The sequence below is a fragment of the Chiloscyllium punctatum genome, chromosome 20, assembly GCF_047496795.1.
Source record: "Chiloscyllium punctatum isolate Juve2018m chromosome 20, sChiPun1.3, whole genome shotgun sequence".
NCBI lineage: Eukaryota > Metazoa > Chordata > Chondrichthyes > Orectolobiformes > Hemiscylliidae > Chiloscyllium > Chiloscyllium punctatum.
Genome location: NC_092758.1, coordinates 12787700 through 12806406, shown reverse-complemented (window position 1 = coordinate 12806406; position 18707 = coordinate 12787700). Strand labels below are relative to the sequence as shown.

Sequence of the window (18707 nt, the reverse complement as noted above, 5' to 3'; positions counted from 1 at the left end):
ATGATTTTGAAACTTTCAAGCAAATCTTCTTTGAGTCTTCTTCTCAAGGAAAACCATCCCAACCTCTCCCATCTGTTTACTTCACAGAAGTTTCTTCTCCCTGGAATGATTCTTAGAAACCTTTGTGCATTCTTTCCAATGTGTTTATATCCTACTTCTTGTTTTCTCTTACAGTCTTAATTCCTCTGAATATTTTCCAATGTTCCTGAGTACACTGTGGATTGCTGGCGTCTTCTTCAGTCAGGGTAAGATAAACTAACCTTATACCTATCTGGTTTAATATTTTTCACTCTCTTCTGCTTTCCTGATAAAATTCATTGTCTTCCACCTCTGGTAAATCAGAGTCAATTTTTTTAATAATATATAACTATTTAGTAATTCAAATTAAACAAGTTAATGAAAGTTGCAGAGTGGGAACAGAGTGCTAAAGAATAATTCTGAGCAGATAATTTGAAAGGATTACACCAAATATCAACATTTGCATTTATTTTGCAACAGACAATCGAACTGTTCAGCCCCTTGAGACTGTTACACCATTCACAGTTGATCTGTAGCTCATTTTCCCTTTTCTCAGTGCTCACTAAATTGTTGGCACTTTTCCTGCTCTACAGGTGTGACTACACTTAGAAAGCCCTCCATCAGCTGGAAAGTGTATTGGGATGTTCTGAGATCCTGAGGGACACTATACAATTGCAAGCTTTTCTTTTTTAATCGCTTGACCCATTTAACATACAACAATCTACTGATGCCAGTCTTGAAAGCTTCAGATGCCACCCCAGGACCCACAGCTTTTTTGGCAGATAGTTCTAGATTTTTGGTTCTTTGATAAAGCTTTCAATTAGTCTGAGCGCGCACTATTCTTTTCCCAAAACCCTGCAAAGGCTTCTTCGAATATATATCAAATTCTTGAATGTATGCTCTAGAATGATCTTAGCTCCTTATTTCAGACAGTGCATTCTGGATTATAGCAACTCGCTGGACAGAAGCATTCCCCACATTGCCCCAAAAGTTCTTTTCCTTGTTATCTTAAGTCCGTGTCCCAGTATTTTTTAAAAAGTTAACTGGTTGAGTTAACTTTCAAAGTTAATTGGTTAACTGGCAATTCCAGGGTTTTGACCCAGCAACACTAAAGGAACAGCAATTTCTTTCTAAGTCAGGATGGTGAGTAAGTTGGAGTTGAAACTTGTAGGTAATGATGTTCCCATGTATCTGTTGCCCTTGTCCTCCTAGATAGTCATGATGTGGAGGTGTAGGTGTTGGACTGGGGTGGATAAAGTTAAAAATCACACAACACCATGTTATAGTCCAACAGGTTTATTTCAAAGTACAAGCTTTCAGAGCGCTGTCGCTTTGTCTGACGAAAGCTTGTACTTTCAAATAAACCTGTTGGATTATAACCTGGTGTCATGTAATTTTTAACTTCTAGATGGTAGTTGCTGTAGGTTTGGAAGGTGGTGACCCTTCCAAAAGTGTTGATTTATTCTGTTAAAACCCTGTATCATCCTGAATACCTCACGCAGTTCGGTTTGTGATACAAGGTGGATGCCTCTGTCATTTCTGCCTCAGTTGAAGCAAGATGCTCAGAGACACAGTATGGTTTTACCTCGTTCATCTCTACTCCAGGCCCTGGAGGGAGGGAGAGCGGTTACCTATGTGCACAAAGACATGTGTTCTTGGTCTTTTCTTGAACAGCAATTTCTTAATGAATTATATAGTCACTTACAGGGAGGAGCATCCCGATAAGGCAACTACATATTGACTGGATGACCGTTACAATCAGCGAGTGTCAATAGTAAAGATTAAGCCATCTGGTGTTATACAATGAATAATTGACTTTACATAATGAATGCTTTTCACCTTGTTAATGGACTTTACATACGGAATGCTTTTTCTTCTGTTAAATGGTTTTACATAATGAATGCTTTTCACCTTGTTAAACCACTATCCTTGCCGCCAACATCCTATTGTTTACTGCAAATTCTTATCTGATCTGAGTCATGCTTAGCTGAACCCTTGTTTCACAAAACTCAAAACTTAACTCCTTCCCTACCTGCTCATGCCTTATACACTTTCTCACCTGCATTAAATATGACAAGTTATATTTGGGGTACATGTGGTAACTATCCATTTTGGTTTCTTTCTACACAGCTCTGGCATTTTGTATTGGAGTTCTGTATTTGTATGGCAGGCACAAGTACTTCAAAGGATACTCTGAATCAGCCCTAAAAAGGTGAGACTGAGCTGTCTTTACTCAGACACCAACTTACATTACATTCATGTTTGCCATGGTAATGCTCCATAAAATCAACTGGAAACCAAAGTGTCACTCTATTTTGCAAGAACTTCATGAATTCTGGACACTACACTTCATGAAAGACATTAATGCTTTAGAAAGAGTATGGAGGAAGCTTACCAGGATGTTAGCAGCTATGAATTGGCTGAGGCTATTTTCCCTGGAGCATCGGAGGCTCAGGGGTGACCTTACAGAAGTGTATAAAATCATGAGGGGCATGGATAAGTAAATAGACAAGGTCTTTTCTCTGGGGTGGGGGAGTCCAGAACTAGAGGGCATAGGTTTAGGGTGAGAGGGGAAAGGTTTAAAAAGGACCTAAGGGGTAATTTTTACATGCAGATGGTGGTGCGTGTATGGAATGAGCTGCCAGAGGAAGTGGTGTTGGCTGGTACAATTACAATATTTAAAGGGCATCTAAATGGGTATATGAATAAGAAGGGTTTCAAGGGATATAGGCCAAGTGTTGGCAAATGGGACTAGATTAACTTAGGATATGTGGTCGGCATGGACAAGTTGGACCGAAAGGTCTGTTTCCATGCTGTACATCTCTATGACTCTATGACTCTGTGTTAAATCTCAATGAGCAGAAGTTGAAAAAGTTAGGATTCCTTGGAATATAAAGGAGAATTTCAGGTTAATGTGAGCACTTGATAGAGGATGTCTTCTCCCTCTGCTGAGAGGGCTAATGACCAGATTTAATAGATTTAAAAATCACTGACAAAAAAGTCCCGAGCTGTGATAAGGAGTTGTCTTTTCCCTCGAGGATTTTCTGATCTGCATCATTCTATCTGAAAAGTTGTTGGGAGCTGATTCCTTAATTAATTTGAAAAGATAGTTGAACAGATACTTGAGGATGAGAAACTTACAGGCATGAAGACATGACAATGAAAGCTGGGGTTAAGCATGACTGTTGTTCCAAAGAGTCAGACACAATGGGCCAAATAACCTACTCCTGTGATGAAAATTTATATGATTTTCCATCAAAAACCTAATCTAGTCTCATTTGCCAGCCTTTGGCCCATATCCACTAAACCCTTCCTATTCACATACCCATCTAGATGCCTTTTAAATGTTGAAATTCTATCAGCCTCTATCATTTCCTCTGGCAGCTCATTCCATACACATACCACCCTCTGTGTGAAAAAGTTACCCCATAGATTCCTTTTAAATCTTTCCCCTCTCAGCTTACAACTATGTCATCCAGTTTTGGACTCCAAAGCAAAAGACCTTGTCTATTTACCCTATCCATGCCCCTCATGATTTTATAAACCTCTATAAGGTCCTTTGTTCCCAACCATGCCCTGAATTCATCTGCCATTCCTGTTTGGCCTCTTGCACTGAAATAAATTAGACCATAAGACCGTAAGACATAGGAGTGGAAGTAAGGCCACTCGGCCCATTCAATCATGGCTGATGGGCATTTCAACTCCACTTACTCGCATTCTCCCCGTAGCCCTTAATTCCTTGTGACATCAAGAATTTATCAATCTCTGCCTTGAAGACATTTAGCGTCCCGGCCTCCACTGCACTCCGCGGCAATGAATTCCACAGGCCCACCACTCTCTGGCTGAAGAAATGTCTCCGCATTTCTGTTCTGAATTTACCCCCTCTAATTCTAAGGCTGTGTCCACGGGTCCTAGTCTCCTCGCCTAACGGAAACAATTTCCTAGCGTCCACCCTTTCCAAGCCATGTATTATCTTGTAAGTTTTTATTAGATCTCCCCTTAATCTTCTAAACTCCAATGAATACAATCCTAGGATCCTCAGCCGTTCCTCATATGTTAGACCTACCATTCCAGGGATCATCCGTGTGAATCTCCGCTGGACACGCTCCAGTGCCAGTATGTCCTTCCTGAGGTGTGGGGACCAAAACTGGACACAGTCCTCCAAATGGGGCCTAACCAGAGCTTTATAAAATCTCAGTAGCACAACGGAGCTTTTATATTCCAACCCTCTTGAGATAAATGACAACATTGCATTCGCTTTCTTAATCACGGACTCAACCTGCATGTTTACCTTTAGAGAATCCTTGACTAGCACTCCCAGATCCCTTTGTACTTTGGCTTTATGAATTTTCTCACCGTTTAGAAAGTAGTCTGTGCTTTTATTCTTTTTTCCAAAGTGCAAGATCTCACATTGAATTCCATCAGCCATTTCCTGGACCACTCTCCCAAACTGTCTAGATCCTTCTGCAGCCTCCCCACTTCCTCAGTACTATCTGCTTGTCCACCTAACTTCGTATCATCGGCAAACTTCACTAGAATGTCCCGAGTCCCTTCATCCAGATCATTAATATGTGGCACAGTGGTTAGCACTGCTGCCTCACAGCGCCAGAGACCTGGGTTCAATTCCCGCCTCAGGTGACTGACTGTGTGGAGTTTGCACATTCTCCCCGTGTCTGCGTGGGTTTCCTCCGGGTGGTCCGGTTTCCTCCCACAGTCCAAAGATGTGCAGGTCAGGTGAATTGGCCGTGCTAAATTGCCCATAGTGTTAGGTAAGGGGTAAATGTAGGGGTATGGGTTGGTTGTGCTTCGGCAGGGCGGTGTGGACTTGTTGGGCCAAAGGGCCTGTTTCCACACTGTAAGTAATCTAATCTAATATATAACGTGAACAGCTGCGGCCCCAACACTGAACCCTGCGGGATACCGCTTGGCATCGGCTGCCATTCCGAAAAAGAACCTTTTATCCCAACCCTCAATCCATGCCAGTAGCTCACCTCGAACACATATATATCAAATACTGGAAAATGGGATTAGGCCAAATAGCCATTTCTGTGCCATAAACTTGCTATACCCCAATATTTTATTCCTTTTCATCCAACCTCATTTTATCATCGCTCCTGAAAAGATCCAAGAGTAACCCCCTCAGTACTGCATAGCTAGATTATGCGTTCAATTCTTCATTCACCAGGTACTGGAACAATGTTGAGTCTATAAGTAATTTGCTGTGTTATAGATTTAGTAATCCAGAGTTGTAAATTAAAACTATGTTGTGACAGAGAATTTAAAATTAAGTGAGGCTATAAGGAATTTCATTGAATCATACAGTACTGAAAAACTCCATTTGGCACATCAAATCTGTACCATCAAAAATTCACTAAATCTACACCAGTCCACTTTCCAGCATTAGATCCGTAACTTTGAATGTTGTGACACCACAAGTGCTCATCCAATACTTTTTAAAGGTCATAAGGTTTCCTGCTTCAACTACACTCATGAGTGCATTCCAGATTCCCACCAACCCCTGGATGAAAAGATTTTTCATCAAGTTCCCTCTAAATCATCTGCCTTTCACCCTAAAAAAAAATGCCCCTTGTTATTGACCCTTTGACTAAGGGGAACAGCTGCTTTCTATTCATCCTGTCCATGTCCTTCATAATCTCACACACCGCTATCAGGTCTCCTCTTCACCTTCTGTGCTTCAAAGGAAACAACCTGAACTTATCCAGCCCTCTTCACAGCTAAAGTGCACAATTCCAAGCAACATCTTGGTCAATCTCCTTTGCACCCCCGCCAGCACAACCACATCTAATCTATGGTGTGATGACCAGAACTTCACACAGCACTCCCAACAGTGACCTAACCAAAGTTCTGTGTAGCTCCAACATGACCTTCCTGCTCTTATAGTCTATGCCATGACTGGTAAAGGCAAGTTCATCTTCACAACTGTCCTATTAACCTGCCCTGCTTTCAGGAATCTCTGGACAAGCACCCCACGATCCCTCAATTCCTTTGAGCTTCCTAGTGTTCTACCATTCATGGAGTACTCCCTTGTCTTGTTCCTTCTTCCAAAGTGCATCACTTCACACATCCGGGTTAAATTCCATCTGCCATTGATCCTCCTGTAACCTAAGACATTCTTTCTGACTGTTAGCTACCTGGCCATCTTCATCAACATACTTAATTAAAAATTACTTAACTCATGATATATGTATCATTTGAATATAATCTGGAGTTAAAAATTTCTTATCAACCGAATGCAGGACAGTTTAGTTGGATAAACTTGCCTTTATTAGACTGTAAGTGCAGGGAGGTTTTGTTGGAACTGTACACAGTGTGTAGTTTTGCTGTACAAATCTTTTCCAGTTCATTAATATCCTTCAGAGACAGAATCTGCCAACCACACCCAGACTGATTAATATTAAATTCCTGACTCAGAGCTATGTGGCTTAATCTTAACTTCCCTTTGAAGTAAAAAGAAAAATCCAAGAACTGTGGATGCTTGAAACAGCACCCACTGGTCCGTTCTGAAGGAGGGTCACTGGACCTGTAGTGTTAACTCTGCTTGCTCTCCATAGATACTGCCAGGCCCCTGCTGAGATTTTACAGCAATTTCTGTTTTGGTTGCTCTGAGGTATTCTAATAAGTAACTATGTTATATTCAAGAAAGTACTAATCACCATCTTTATCTTCTCAACGGATGGACAATAAATGCCTATTTATTTTGTCTTAATAGTAATACGTAAGTGCCTTCAATAAATAATGGAAAAGTAGAGCTTCAATAACACACTTACCTCTAGCATTCACCAGCGTCATCTGTGATTTGGTGGATTATATTCACTGCTTTTGAGACAGGCAAAGATCCGGCAGGGAAGAGGAGGGGAATTTCTTTATGCAAAATGTTTTTATGGGCAAGATTGTGTTATCTGCTGGAAAAGCACAGCAGGTCAGGCAGCATTCCTGATGAAGGGCTCTGGCCTGAAATGTCGATTTTTCTGCTCCTTCGATGCTGCCTGATCTGCTGTGCTTTTCCAGCAACACACTCTCAATTCTGATCTCGAGTATCTGCAGTATCCTCACTGTCTCCCTGTGTTATCTGCTAGAGTAGTGGTAGCACTGTCAATCATACCTTTCAAGAAAACATGGAATAAACTACTTGAAAAGATAAAAAGCTACAAGTCTGTGGGGAAAGACCTTGGGGAATGAGACTAATTAACTAACTCCTTCAAAGAGCAAGTAAAGATAAGATGGGCCAAAAAGCCTTGTTCAGTGATGAAAACAAAGTATTATTTTTATCCTATTTTCGGTCACTTCGTATTTATTTTCTTTACCTGACTGACGAATCCATCTTTCCTTCCTCCCAGGTTACGTCCAATGTACTTCAGTGCGGCTATGCTCTGGGTTCTGATAGGCTTAGCCTCAATTGGAGTCCTCAATCAGTTGTCCTCTCAGTATCTTGGTTATAATCCCATGACTGCTGCAAGGAGCTACGTTGAACTGTGAAAGATTTTTGGTTGACAGCTTCCATCTTAGGCATTGCTGGTCAGAAGATATGATAACCCAAATTTGAATACCAAACTAACAATATTTATTTATTTTTATATCTTATTTTGGTCTCAACTGTTGAGGCCGAGGCCATACAGTTAAATCTCTCCAAGTTTTAATGACTAGTTATTTTGTGGCATTTTATCAATGTTTTTGGTCATTGATCTCTAGAGAGCCTTGCCTTCAAAGGGTGTTTTGAGATTTAAGTAATTGTGACACTGATACATTTGCTGCTTTCCTCAAAAGTGCACCATCCCTATTAGCATCTGTACAATGGAAATAACAGGCTCTAATTGCAAACTCTTTGCAGCAAAGAAGCAAGTCACCTGTACCATGTTGGTGTTTATGTTCCACACGTCTCCTCCTTTCCTGTTTCATATCACCTGATTGATATCTCCTGCTTCTTCCTCCTTTCCTGTTTCATATCACCTGATTGATTTCTCCTGCTTCTTCCTCCTTCCTGTCTATTTGTATTTTTCATTGCAACTATCTCATTCACGTTGGCTACTCCCTGTGGTAGCGAAATACACACTTTCACCACTCTCGAGGTAAATACATTTCTCCTGAATTCCATTTGGATTTATTAGCAACTGTCAGAACAAGTCTGAGTCAAGATTGGGAAACAGACAGACTCACACCTTTAAGGCATCCTCTGAGCTGAGATGTCACTTTTTTATATAAAACCTTAACTTAACTTGAGAATGTGCCTTAAAAGAAGTGCTGGGATTTACAAATATAGTGAAACCTGTAACCCATTCTAAAACATGAAAGACTTAACAATCAAGGTTTGTTAAATATATCATTTTGCTTGCATGACACTGTAATCTTTTGCTATGAATTCTGTGTCTTATGGTCCGACTCCACAATGACCTGAAGAAGGATCAGCACTCTGAAAGCTAGTGTCTCCAAATAAACCTGTTGGACTATAACGTGGTGTTGTGTGATTTTTAACTTTGTCTAACCCAGTCCACCACCAGCTCCTCTACATCATTATATACATTTGCTTGGTGGTACAGAGCTTGCATGTTGCCGAAAAGAGAGACATTTGTTGACACTTTTCATCTTCCCTCATCAACATAAATGCAAGAATGCCATTTAAGATGATCACAACAATTTAGATTCCAAGAGATAAAGGGGTTGATTGATTGGCAAGTCAATACCGGTTTGCTGAGGTGTTGCGTGGAGAGTAAGTGCAGACATGATGGGTCAAATGGCTTCTCTCTGCATCATAATAGTTCTGTAATTCTGTTATTCACTATTTTTTCTATATTTTCTTAATTTTTAAAAATATATTGTTCTTAATGTTTCAGCAGCTATCTTGTGTTTACAGAACTTGGCTTTGGTCCCGCTTACAAATTAACATATAAAATCCCACTTAATGTTGAAGACATCTACCAAGTCAGCCTTCTCTTTTGCATTCAAGAACTTGCATTTTTATAGCAACTGCAATGTAGTAGAATATTTAAAAGAAAAGCAAAACTTGACATTGAGTCACATATAGCGATAAGAGGACAGTTCATCAAAAGCTTGAGAAAGAGACTTTAATTTGAATGATATCTTAGGAGCGTGAGGCAGAACAATGATGTGTTCATATTCCAAAGCCTGGGACTTGGGCAATTGAAATGTGCAGCCAGCAGTAGTAGGACAATTACATTGTGGGAATAAGAGTTGGAGAAGTGCAGATATTTTGGGCAGTTGTGGGTCGGAGGAAATGACAGAAATAGGGAGACATGAGGCTATGGAGTGATTCAAAACCAAGGATGAAAATTTTAAAGTTGAGGTGCTGCTAGATCAGTGTAGGTCAGTGAGCATTGAACTGACACAGGAATAGGACTTGGTGCGAGTCAGGAAGAGGGTCGTAGAGTTTTGGATGAATTCAGGTTTAAAGAACAAGGCGAAAAGCCTGTTCAATATTTTTTAATGGTAATGTCTTCTTATTCCTGGTGCTATCTGTATTGGTTTTGTTTTACATCTTCTCCAATACCTCTATCCATTTTATAGCGTGGAGATCAAATGGGTCTTCCCATGGTTCTAACATAATTTTCAATTCTATGCCTCTAAAAATGAGCTCAAGCATTGTATTTGCATTTTAATTACCTTTTTTAACTTGCATTGCTTCTTTTACTGGTTTATGCATGCATGCTGCTCTTAGATTATTCTGTCTGTATGTCCTTATTCATCCTACAAAAGTCTGGTGACATACATTTAGTATTTTCCTCCACTTTTGCTCTGTATAATCACTTCCCCATAAACTTCTGATTCCTAATTTCAAATAATTTGGGTTGTTTTCATTACACCAGTATTCCCAGCATTTGTCTCCAGGTCGCTGTGAGGAATCTTGCTTAATAATAACCTTGACTGACTCAAATGTGATAGTATTTATTATGTGTAATCAATAAATGCTGTGTGTATATGTATTAGCTATTTTAAACATAGGTTACATTAAAATATAAATAAAAATGGAATATGTTGCACAAAGACTCCAGTTAGTTGCTTTGAACAAAACACATTCATTTTCACTTGACATGGTGGGAACGTCAGCTGAAGGGTTTTGTTCTTCCACTAAACTAAGCAATTCATGGTTATATTGCGACCTATGAAAGAACTTGCATTACTATAGCACCTTTCATGTCCTCAGGATATCTTAAACTGCTTTATAGCCAATAGGATATTTTAAACTACTGTTTAAAATAGGGAACAGGATAGCCAAATTGCATATAGTCATGTGCAACTAACAGTAAGTTGAAAATAAAGAGGATATATATTGGTGAGATTATTTGGAACACAGGAATGTTTTAGAATACAGTTGAGAGTTGAAATTTGATTTTATTGCTTTGGGATCGTGACTTTGGGATCTTTCCTGTCCACGAGAGAGCAGACAGGACCTCAGTTTGATGAATAACCTACAGGGTGGTACATTTGACAGTGTAGCATTCCATCAAGTCTGCATTGGCAGTGATTACCTAGATTTTGTGCTCAAATCTCTGGCATGGTTCTTGAGCACATAATGTTCTAATTCAGAGTCAAATATGTTGCTAACTGAGCCACAGCTGACAACTCAGTTCAACAGATTGTCACCCGCCCTGACTGAGTTTCAAGTTACGTAATAGTATTGGCATCCAGAGAGAGAAAGAAATTAAGTTTGAGTTTGATATGTAAAAACAAGCTCTGCTGTAAACAGCTCACAAAATGTCACCACTCTCTGGTACTTTTTTGCATGTAAAATTAGTGAATAATGCAACTGGAGAATATCCAATGCAGTTTCTTGTGGGAGTTAATTATTAGAAAACAAACCCAACAATGTCAGAGCAAAGGACAGTATAAAGACCATTTTTCTCTATTTTCCATTGTAATCTAAAATGAGCAAATAACTCGTAAAAACACAGATTACTGGAAATGCTAGATAATTTGAATGCGAGTAACTTGATATTCATGGTGAATACTGTGTGCACAGCTATGGGTTACAACAGTGGTTGTAGACTAAATAGAACCGAGCGGTTTTGTACAAATGGAGCTTCGCTTGGCAACAAGTAGCCAATTGGTTTGTGGATTAGTGACCAGCTGCCAATGACAGAGAACTTATGTCTGCTAACAATTGTGATTAGTTCTCAGGCAGCTGAACAGCTTGGGGCTGTGTAAACAATGCAGAGCTGTAAAGAAGCCTTCAGACTTTCTCCCAGCTCATGGAGCTGTCTCTATTCTCTGCATTGAAAGTCTGAAATAAGCCTGCTTATCCTTCCTTCAATAGCACCAATAAGCTGGGATCTAATTAATAAACCAGAGACCTTTTAGAAGTGAACCAGCCACCCTGTGCTTCTTACAAACTGATGGAAGCATCTGGGGAAGGATGACAGAGAATCAGCATTCTGACCTGCACAAGACTCATATGAATCAGTTCAGCAGCCCTTATGAACAGGACCCATTGAATAGTTCTTCCAATTTCTCCATTCGTCCTTAACCCATGTTTTTCTTCCCTATGTGTATAAGGAGAAGTTTATGAGGTGGTTAGAATAATATTTTGATCAGTAGAATTACACACTGACGGTTCATACTGTTCACCTGTAGTTTGAGTTTAATAACTTGCAATAAATAGTAATGTTTTAAACGTACAGAAATCTGGTCTATACTTTCTTTGTCTGAGAGACAGGTCAATTTTGGAACCTTTGTGCACCTTTAAAATCTTGAACTTTTGTGAAGACTGTGGGAATGGCAGAGTTTGATTTCCAGGGTATTACCCCAGTGAATTATGGCAACACAGAACAAGCAAGCTTAACGCCATGTTGGATATAGAATCATACAGTACAGAGAGGCTCTTCAGCCCATCACATCTATACCACCAAAGCTTTTTTACATTAGTCCCACTTTCCAGCACTTATCCCATAGCCTTGAATGTTATAACACTTCAAGCGCTTATCCAGCTACTTTTTAGAGGTTGTGAGGTTACCTGCCTCAACTATCCTGCCAAGGCAGTGCATCCCAGACTCCCATCACCATCTGGGTGAAGAAATTATTCCTCAAATCTCCTCTAAACCTCCTGCCTTTCAATGTGAAATTATCCCACTTCTCTTTGACCCTCCAACTAAGGGGAACAGCTTTCTATCCACTCAATCCATCCCCTTCATAATTTTACACACATCAATCAAGATCCCCCCCCTTCCCTCAACAACCTCCTCAGCACCACAGAAAGCAACCCTGAGCTTACCCAGCCTCTCTTTATTGCTAAAATGCTCTTGCCCAAGTAACATCCTGGTGAATCTCCTCTGCACCCCATCCAGTGCAATCACACCTTCCGGTCGTGTGGTGACCAGCAACAAAACATATGCTACTACCATTAAGCCGATGATTGGCAAGTTATGGCACACAGGGGTCACAGAGTGATCATTATCAGCACTCCATGACATTCAATGGCAATATCACCTCATTACCCATGCCCAGAGAGCAGCAGTTATATCAGCCAGCTGTCCTTGCCAAAAATTGAGACAGCTCTTAACAAAGTCATAAATGACATCCTGTGTAAGACCATAAGAAATGGGTTGTTCATCCCCTCGATCCTGCTCTGCCATTCAAAAAGATCATGGCTAATCATTCCTCATATCCACTTTCCTCTCCTTTCCCAATGATCCTTGGTTCCTGACTGATGAAGAATCTGTCTATTTTAGCCTTAGTTTGGCATCTTTCTACAGCTTTTCACCATCTAAATAATATTCTGTTATTTTGTCTCTCTTCCAAAATGAACAATTCCTGTTTTCCTACATTATTCTCCATTTGCCAATTTTTTTCAATTACTTAACCCATCAATATCTTTCCATAAACTGTTTGTATCCCCCTTGTAACTTGCTTTCCACCTATTTTTGTGTCATCTGCAAATGTGGTGACAGTACATTCACTTCTTTCCCCCAAGTCATTAATACATATTGTAAACAGTTGTGGTCCCGGCAATGATTCCTGTGGAAACTCACCGGTTACTGAAAATTAACCCCTTAACCCCACTCACTGTTTCTTGCCCATTGGTCAATTCTGTATCCACTATAAAATATCACCTCCAACACCATAGACTTTTATCCAATGACTTTTGTGAGGTACTTAGTCAAATGCCTTCTGGAAGTCCTAATAGGAGACGTCTAATGGTTTCCCTCTATCCACTCTGTTTAACAGTTTCTTGAAAAACTCCAATAAATTATTCAGATATGATTTCCCCTTCATGAAACTATGCTGATTCAGCTGGATTAGATTAAAATTTTGCAAATGTTCTTTAATTACTTCCTTAATAATTGATTCCATTACTTCTCCAACAATGTTAGAAGTTAGGCTAATTGGCCTAAAATTACCCACTTTTTGCCTCCCTACCTGTTTGACTTAGGGGTTTCTCATTGGCATCAAGATTAAAGTGGTTCTGGAAAAGCACAGCAGGTCAGGCAGCATCCAAGGAGCAGGAAAATCGACGTTTCAGGCAAAAGCCCTTCATCAGGAGTGAGTCTCCAGCATCTGCAGTATCCACTTTGCCTAGTTTCTCATTGGCAGTTTGCCAATTCTCTGGTACTTTTTCAGACTCCAAGGATTCTTGAGGGAAACTTAGAACCAATGCATCCTCTATCTCTGTAGCTACTCTTTATAGGATCTTCGGATGCAAGACATCAGATCCAGGCACGTATCTGCCTTTATCCCTGTTAGTTTGCCTAATGCAATTGTCAGAAAGAATTAACTGTCTCACTTCAACCTTTCTTAACCAGTCGGCAGCCTTTGACAAGGTTGACCACACCATTCTCCTCCACTGACTGACCATCCTTGCCCAGCTGGATGATAATTCTCTTGCTGGGTTTTATCCTTATTATTTTAATCATAGCCACGAAATCTCTTCCTGCTTCCACATGTTTACCTCTGGTGTCCCCTAAGGATCATTCCTCAGCCGCTGCCGAATTCCCAATTACATGCTGTGTGCCTTGAGACATTGCCTGAAAACATGAACTGAGAATTTCTTGTAAACCACAGCTTTCTCTCATGAGAAAATGGGGTTTGTGTGCACCCCTACCAGCCTATCATGAACAGATCCATTCGCAACAGCCAGATTTACACAGATGAGTCAAGTACGTTTTTGCCTCTTGTTGCTTCCATCATTAACTCCTGCAGGGTCAGTCTAGCTGCCACATCCTTTACTTGTTCAGTCCTGTTGCAAACTGAGCCACTGTTGCTGTTGTCACCCTTCTCAAGTTATATTCTGTGTCCTTGGCACCCTCAGTACATCCTCCAAAGTGATATTCAACATTGAACAGAACTGAGTCAATGGGTGCGGAAGGTGGTAGCTGGTCATCAGCAGGTTTCCTTGCCCATGTTTGACCTGAAGTCATGAGAATACGTAAAGGTCAATGCTGATGGCTCCCAGGACTGTCTGCACAATGTATATGTCACTGTGCAGCCACCTCTGGTAGGTCAGTCATGTTAATGAAATAGAACGTATCCAGAAATGGTGCTGATGATATCTGGGACATGGTAAAATATAGTTTTGTGAGTATGAGCATGTTAACCTGTTGCTTCTGTGGTCCTGTGGTCCTCTCTCAATTTTGACACAAGACCCTATGTTAGTGAGGAGTTAACAAGGCTGTGAATGCTATCGTTGTTTCTGATGCCTGGATCCAGCTGAGAAATTTACAGAGACCCTCTGTGGAGTGTGTGAGTATTGTCAAGATGTATCCAGTGAGGGATTTACAGAGGGTCCTCTCCTGAGAGCACGTTTTTTGCAAAAAGTAAATTACTTCCAGATAAAGTTGCCGAAGTCAGTAAGTTTTATTCGTTAGAAGACTGTTTTACAGCAAAACTGATTAAATGCAGAAACCAGATAAATACTTCCTTGGAAATGTATTCAGGCACCAGGAATTTTCAAATTGTTGATATGGTGCCTATAACAACGTAAAGTTTCAGAAAAGTTCCAGTTGGACTGCTTAGTTTCTGTCATGCTGGAGCTCAGTAATTCAAGTCTTCAACATAATCTAAGGCACAGTTGAGGTTCAGGAGAGCTGTTAGGCAGCCCTTCTACACACAAAAGGTGGTAAAGGTTTGAAACTTCCTTCCAGAAATGGCTGTAGATGCTTGAACGTGTTTAATTTTAAATTTGACATACATATTTTCCTGTTAAGCAAAGGTATTAAAGGATATGGGCCAAAGGCAGCTCTATGGAGGTAGGCAAGACTTAGTCATGATCTCATTGAATGGTGGAATAGGCTCAAAGGGCTGAATGGCCTGCACCAGTTCCTATTTGTTCAAACCATTTGATTTTACAATGTAAAAATTAAAGTCACCATAATCTTCCCAGAACATGGGGCTGCTCTCCCATTGGAGCAAGATAACTGGTGGTGGTTTAACCTGAGGGTCACCATGTCTCAGGCAAGGGACAGATTGAGGAAGAGTGTCCTTCATGGTCACTTCAGTTGGTCTGGGAATTGCAGCTACATTATTGGTATCCTTCCGCACCACAAACCAGCCATCCAGCCAACTGAGCTAACCCTTTTTAAAACACTGTAGAAGCAGTGCAGAAACCCAGCATGTCCATACTGGTATTTTCTGCTTGTGCTGCTTGACATACTCATAATCTTGGTTTGTAATTTCATCAATTTGACAATTTATTGTTAGGTATGTATGGAGTTGCACCTAGCATACCCTCCTGCAGGCTTCATTGAACGAGGGTTGATCCTCTAACTTGACAGTATGAGTGATAGATATAGTTGCCATGAGGTTGTAGGTTGTGGTGAACTATAATTCTGCTGCTGTTGATTGCCCACAGCATTTCACAGGTGCCCAATCTTGAGTTGCTAGATTTATTAACTGAATATATATTTAATTGATACAGAGATTAAAGGCTCAAGAACACAGATTGTATACATTTGGTTTGCATTCTGTTGAATTTAGAAGATTGAGATGATCCAATTGGGATGTTCAAAGTAATAAAGGGGTTGATAAAAGAGACCTGCTGAGTTTCAGTTTTTTGTACTCATGCCATACCTTACTTCCTCTTTGCTAACAAAGTATCCCAGGTCTACACTGTAACTTCAATCTTCCACTGGTTTGAAGGTTCATTTTCAGAAAATAGGGCTGGGTAATCAGACCCCAGAGCTTTACATTTGGACTCAAACATTCTCTGCTGTCAATATTGTACACTAGAAGATAACTCTTTTTAAACAGAGTCTAAGTCCACGCATAGTTAAACCTTGTCAGCATGAACAAGTTGGGCTGAAGGGTCTGTTTCCATGTTTTATGACTATGACTTTATTTCAGTTAGCCACACTTCATAAAGCTTACACTTTACTGGTTACTAACTCCCCATTTTTATACAACCAATTTTCACCCATTTGTTTCTTCCTTATATCCAGAAATGCTTTTCACACAACTGAACATTGCTTTTCCTTCACCACATCATCCATTATATTTTTCTCTTATCTTCACCACTAAATCACCCAAGTTTCCAAATTAACTTACCGATGAATGTGCAAAGCCAATTGGGGCTGTGCAATTACACCAAAAGTCTGTGAAAGATAGGGACAGAAGAACGGGATTAAATCAAAATGAATGTTCAGATGATTAACCCTGAACTGATATATTCATCACCTGTTTTCTCAATCCAGTATCTCTCAGACATTCCTTCAGTCCATATTAGATAATAACACAGCATGGCCCCTTCCAAATATGTTCTACCATTCAAACGTATTATGGTTCTATATTCCTTAGGAGCATAACCCAACAAATCTTCAGTCTTGAAAGCTGAGTCAACCCCCAGCTTCCTTGGGGGTGATTGTTGCAGGTCTCCAATGTTTGTGCTTCCCAAATGCCTTAGCTCTAATTCAGGAAGCACAAACATTGGGAACTTGCAAAAATCACCCCCAAGAAAGCTACAGGTCAACTGAGTTTTTTAAGACTGGAAGTTTGTTGGGTAATAGTGTTAAGGAGCATGGAACTGCATCAACCAAAGTATAACTCAAATGGTGGAACAGGCTTGGAAGGGGTTAACTGGCCTGACCCTGTTCCCTAAATTAGCAGAGTGGTGTTGAAGGCAGAATTAATTTCAGCTGCCTTGATGGAGAAGGAAACTAACTTCTTGGGCATGGCAGGATGTGCAGTTCTTAGTGAAAGTACAGATTGCTGAGTTTACTGACCCCATTACTGCTGAACTCAGTTTTGAATGGAATCCAACAAAATAACAATCCAGGAATGTTTCTGCCATTAAATCACCCAGTTCACTTCTTCAGGGACTACATTTAACTCACACGACGATTCCCAGAGCATTTCTCCTCGATGTTCCACTTAAATCCATCATTTTAAGATCATTTTAAAATGATCAAACTCTCCAGAACAGGTCACAATTGCCGCCATGGAAATGGCTGCATCTACTTCTAGGAATATGTACCTCAGTCAAGAAAATACCCAGATCTCCTTGAATAAAGGAACAAACATCATTTGTGTAGACAGTTTCACAACCCCAATTTGGACAACACTTTACAACCAGTGAAGTACTTTGGTTGCTGTGATGTGGAAACATGGCAGCCAATTTTCACAGAGCAAGATCCCACAAGCAACAGTGACTGATGGGATGCTAACCTAGTGATAATTTTGGCCAAGACAGTTGGGAAAATCCCCCAGCTTCCCTCCAGAAAGTGGTCATAGAACACTTTACATCTTTAAGAAAGGGCAGATGGGAACTCACTTTAATGTCTCATCTCGACAAGTTTGCTGACAACACCACCATGGTAGGATGGATATCAAACAATGATGAGTCAGAATACAGGAAGGAGATAGTGGATTTGGTATCATGGTGCAATGAGAACAACCTCTCTCTCAAGATCAGCAAAACAAAACAACTGATCACTGATTCAGGAAGAAGGGAGGAGGACATGACCCCGTCTACATCAACGGAGCTGAGTTGGAGAGGGGCAAGAGCGTCAAGATGGGAGTCATCTACAGGCCCCCAAACAGTAGTCTGGATGTCGGATGTAAGTTGAATCAGGAGCTGAAATTGGCTTGTCGCAAAGATGTTACTACAGTTGTTATGGGGGATTTTAACATGCAGGTAGACTGGGAGAATCAGGATGGTATCGGGCCTCAAGAAAGAGACTTTGTGGAGTGCCTCAGAGATGGATTTTTAGAGCAGCTGGTGCTGGAGCCGACCAGGGATAAGGCGATTCTGGATCTGGTATTGTGTAACGAACCAGAATTGGTCAGTGACCTTGAAGTGAAGGAGCCATTGGGAAGTAGTGACCATAATACAATAAGCTTCAATCTGCAATTTGAGAGGGAGTGGGTACAATCTGAAGTGACAATATTTCAGTTGAATAAAGGGAAATATGGAGCTATGAGGGAGCAATTGGCCAAAGTTCAATGGTTCAATACCTTAACAGGGAAGACCGTGGAGGAACAATGGCGGATATTTCTGTGTATAATGCAGAAGTTGCAGGATCAGTTCATTCCTAAAAGGAAGAAAGATCCCAGGAGGAGACATGGGCGGCCGTGGCTGACGAGGGAAGTAAAGAAACATATAAGGTTAAAAGAGAAAAAGTATAACTTAGCGAAGATAAGTGGGAAAACGGAGGACTGGGAAGCTTTTAAAGAACAACAGAGGATTAGTAAGAAGGAAATACGCAGAGAAAAAATGAGGTACGAAGGTAAAC

General features: G+C 40.5%; 1 protein-coding gene across 1 annotated transcript in view; it reads left to right on the top strand.

The window, feature by feature from the left end:
• ltc4s (leukotriene C4 synthase) overlaps positions 1-8486 on the top strand; it is a 28308-nt gene extending 19822 nt beyond the window's left edge. The window contains exons 3-5 of the mRNA XM_072590333.1: positions 175-245; positions 2149-2230; positions 7377-8486. Coding sequence (XP_072446434.1) covers positions 175-245; positions 2149-2230; positions 7377-7515 — 292 coding nt within the window. The 3' untranslated portion in view covers positions 7516-8486. The remainder of the gene's footprint in view (positions 1-174; positions 246-2148; positions 2231-7376) is intronic.
• The last annotated feature ends 10221 nt before the right edge of the window (positions 8487-18707 follow it).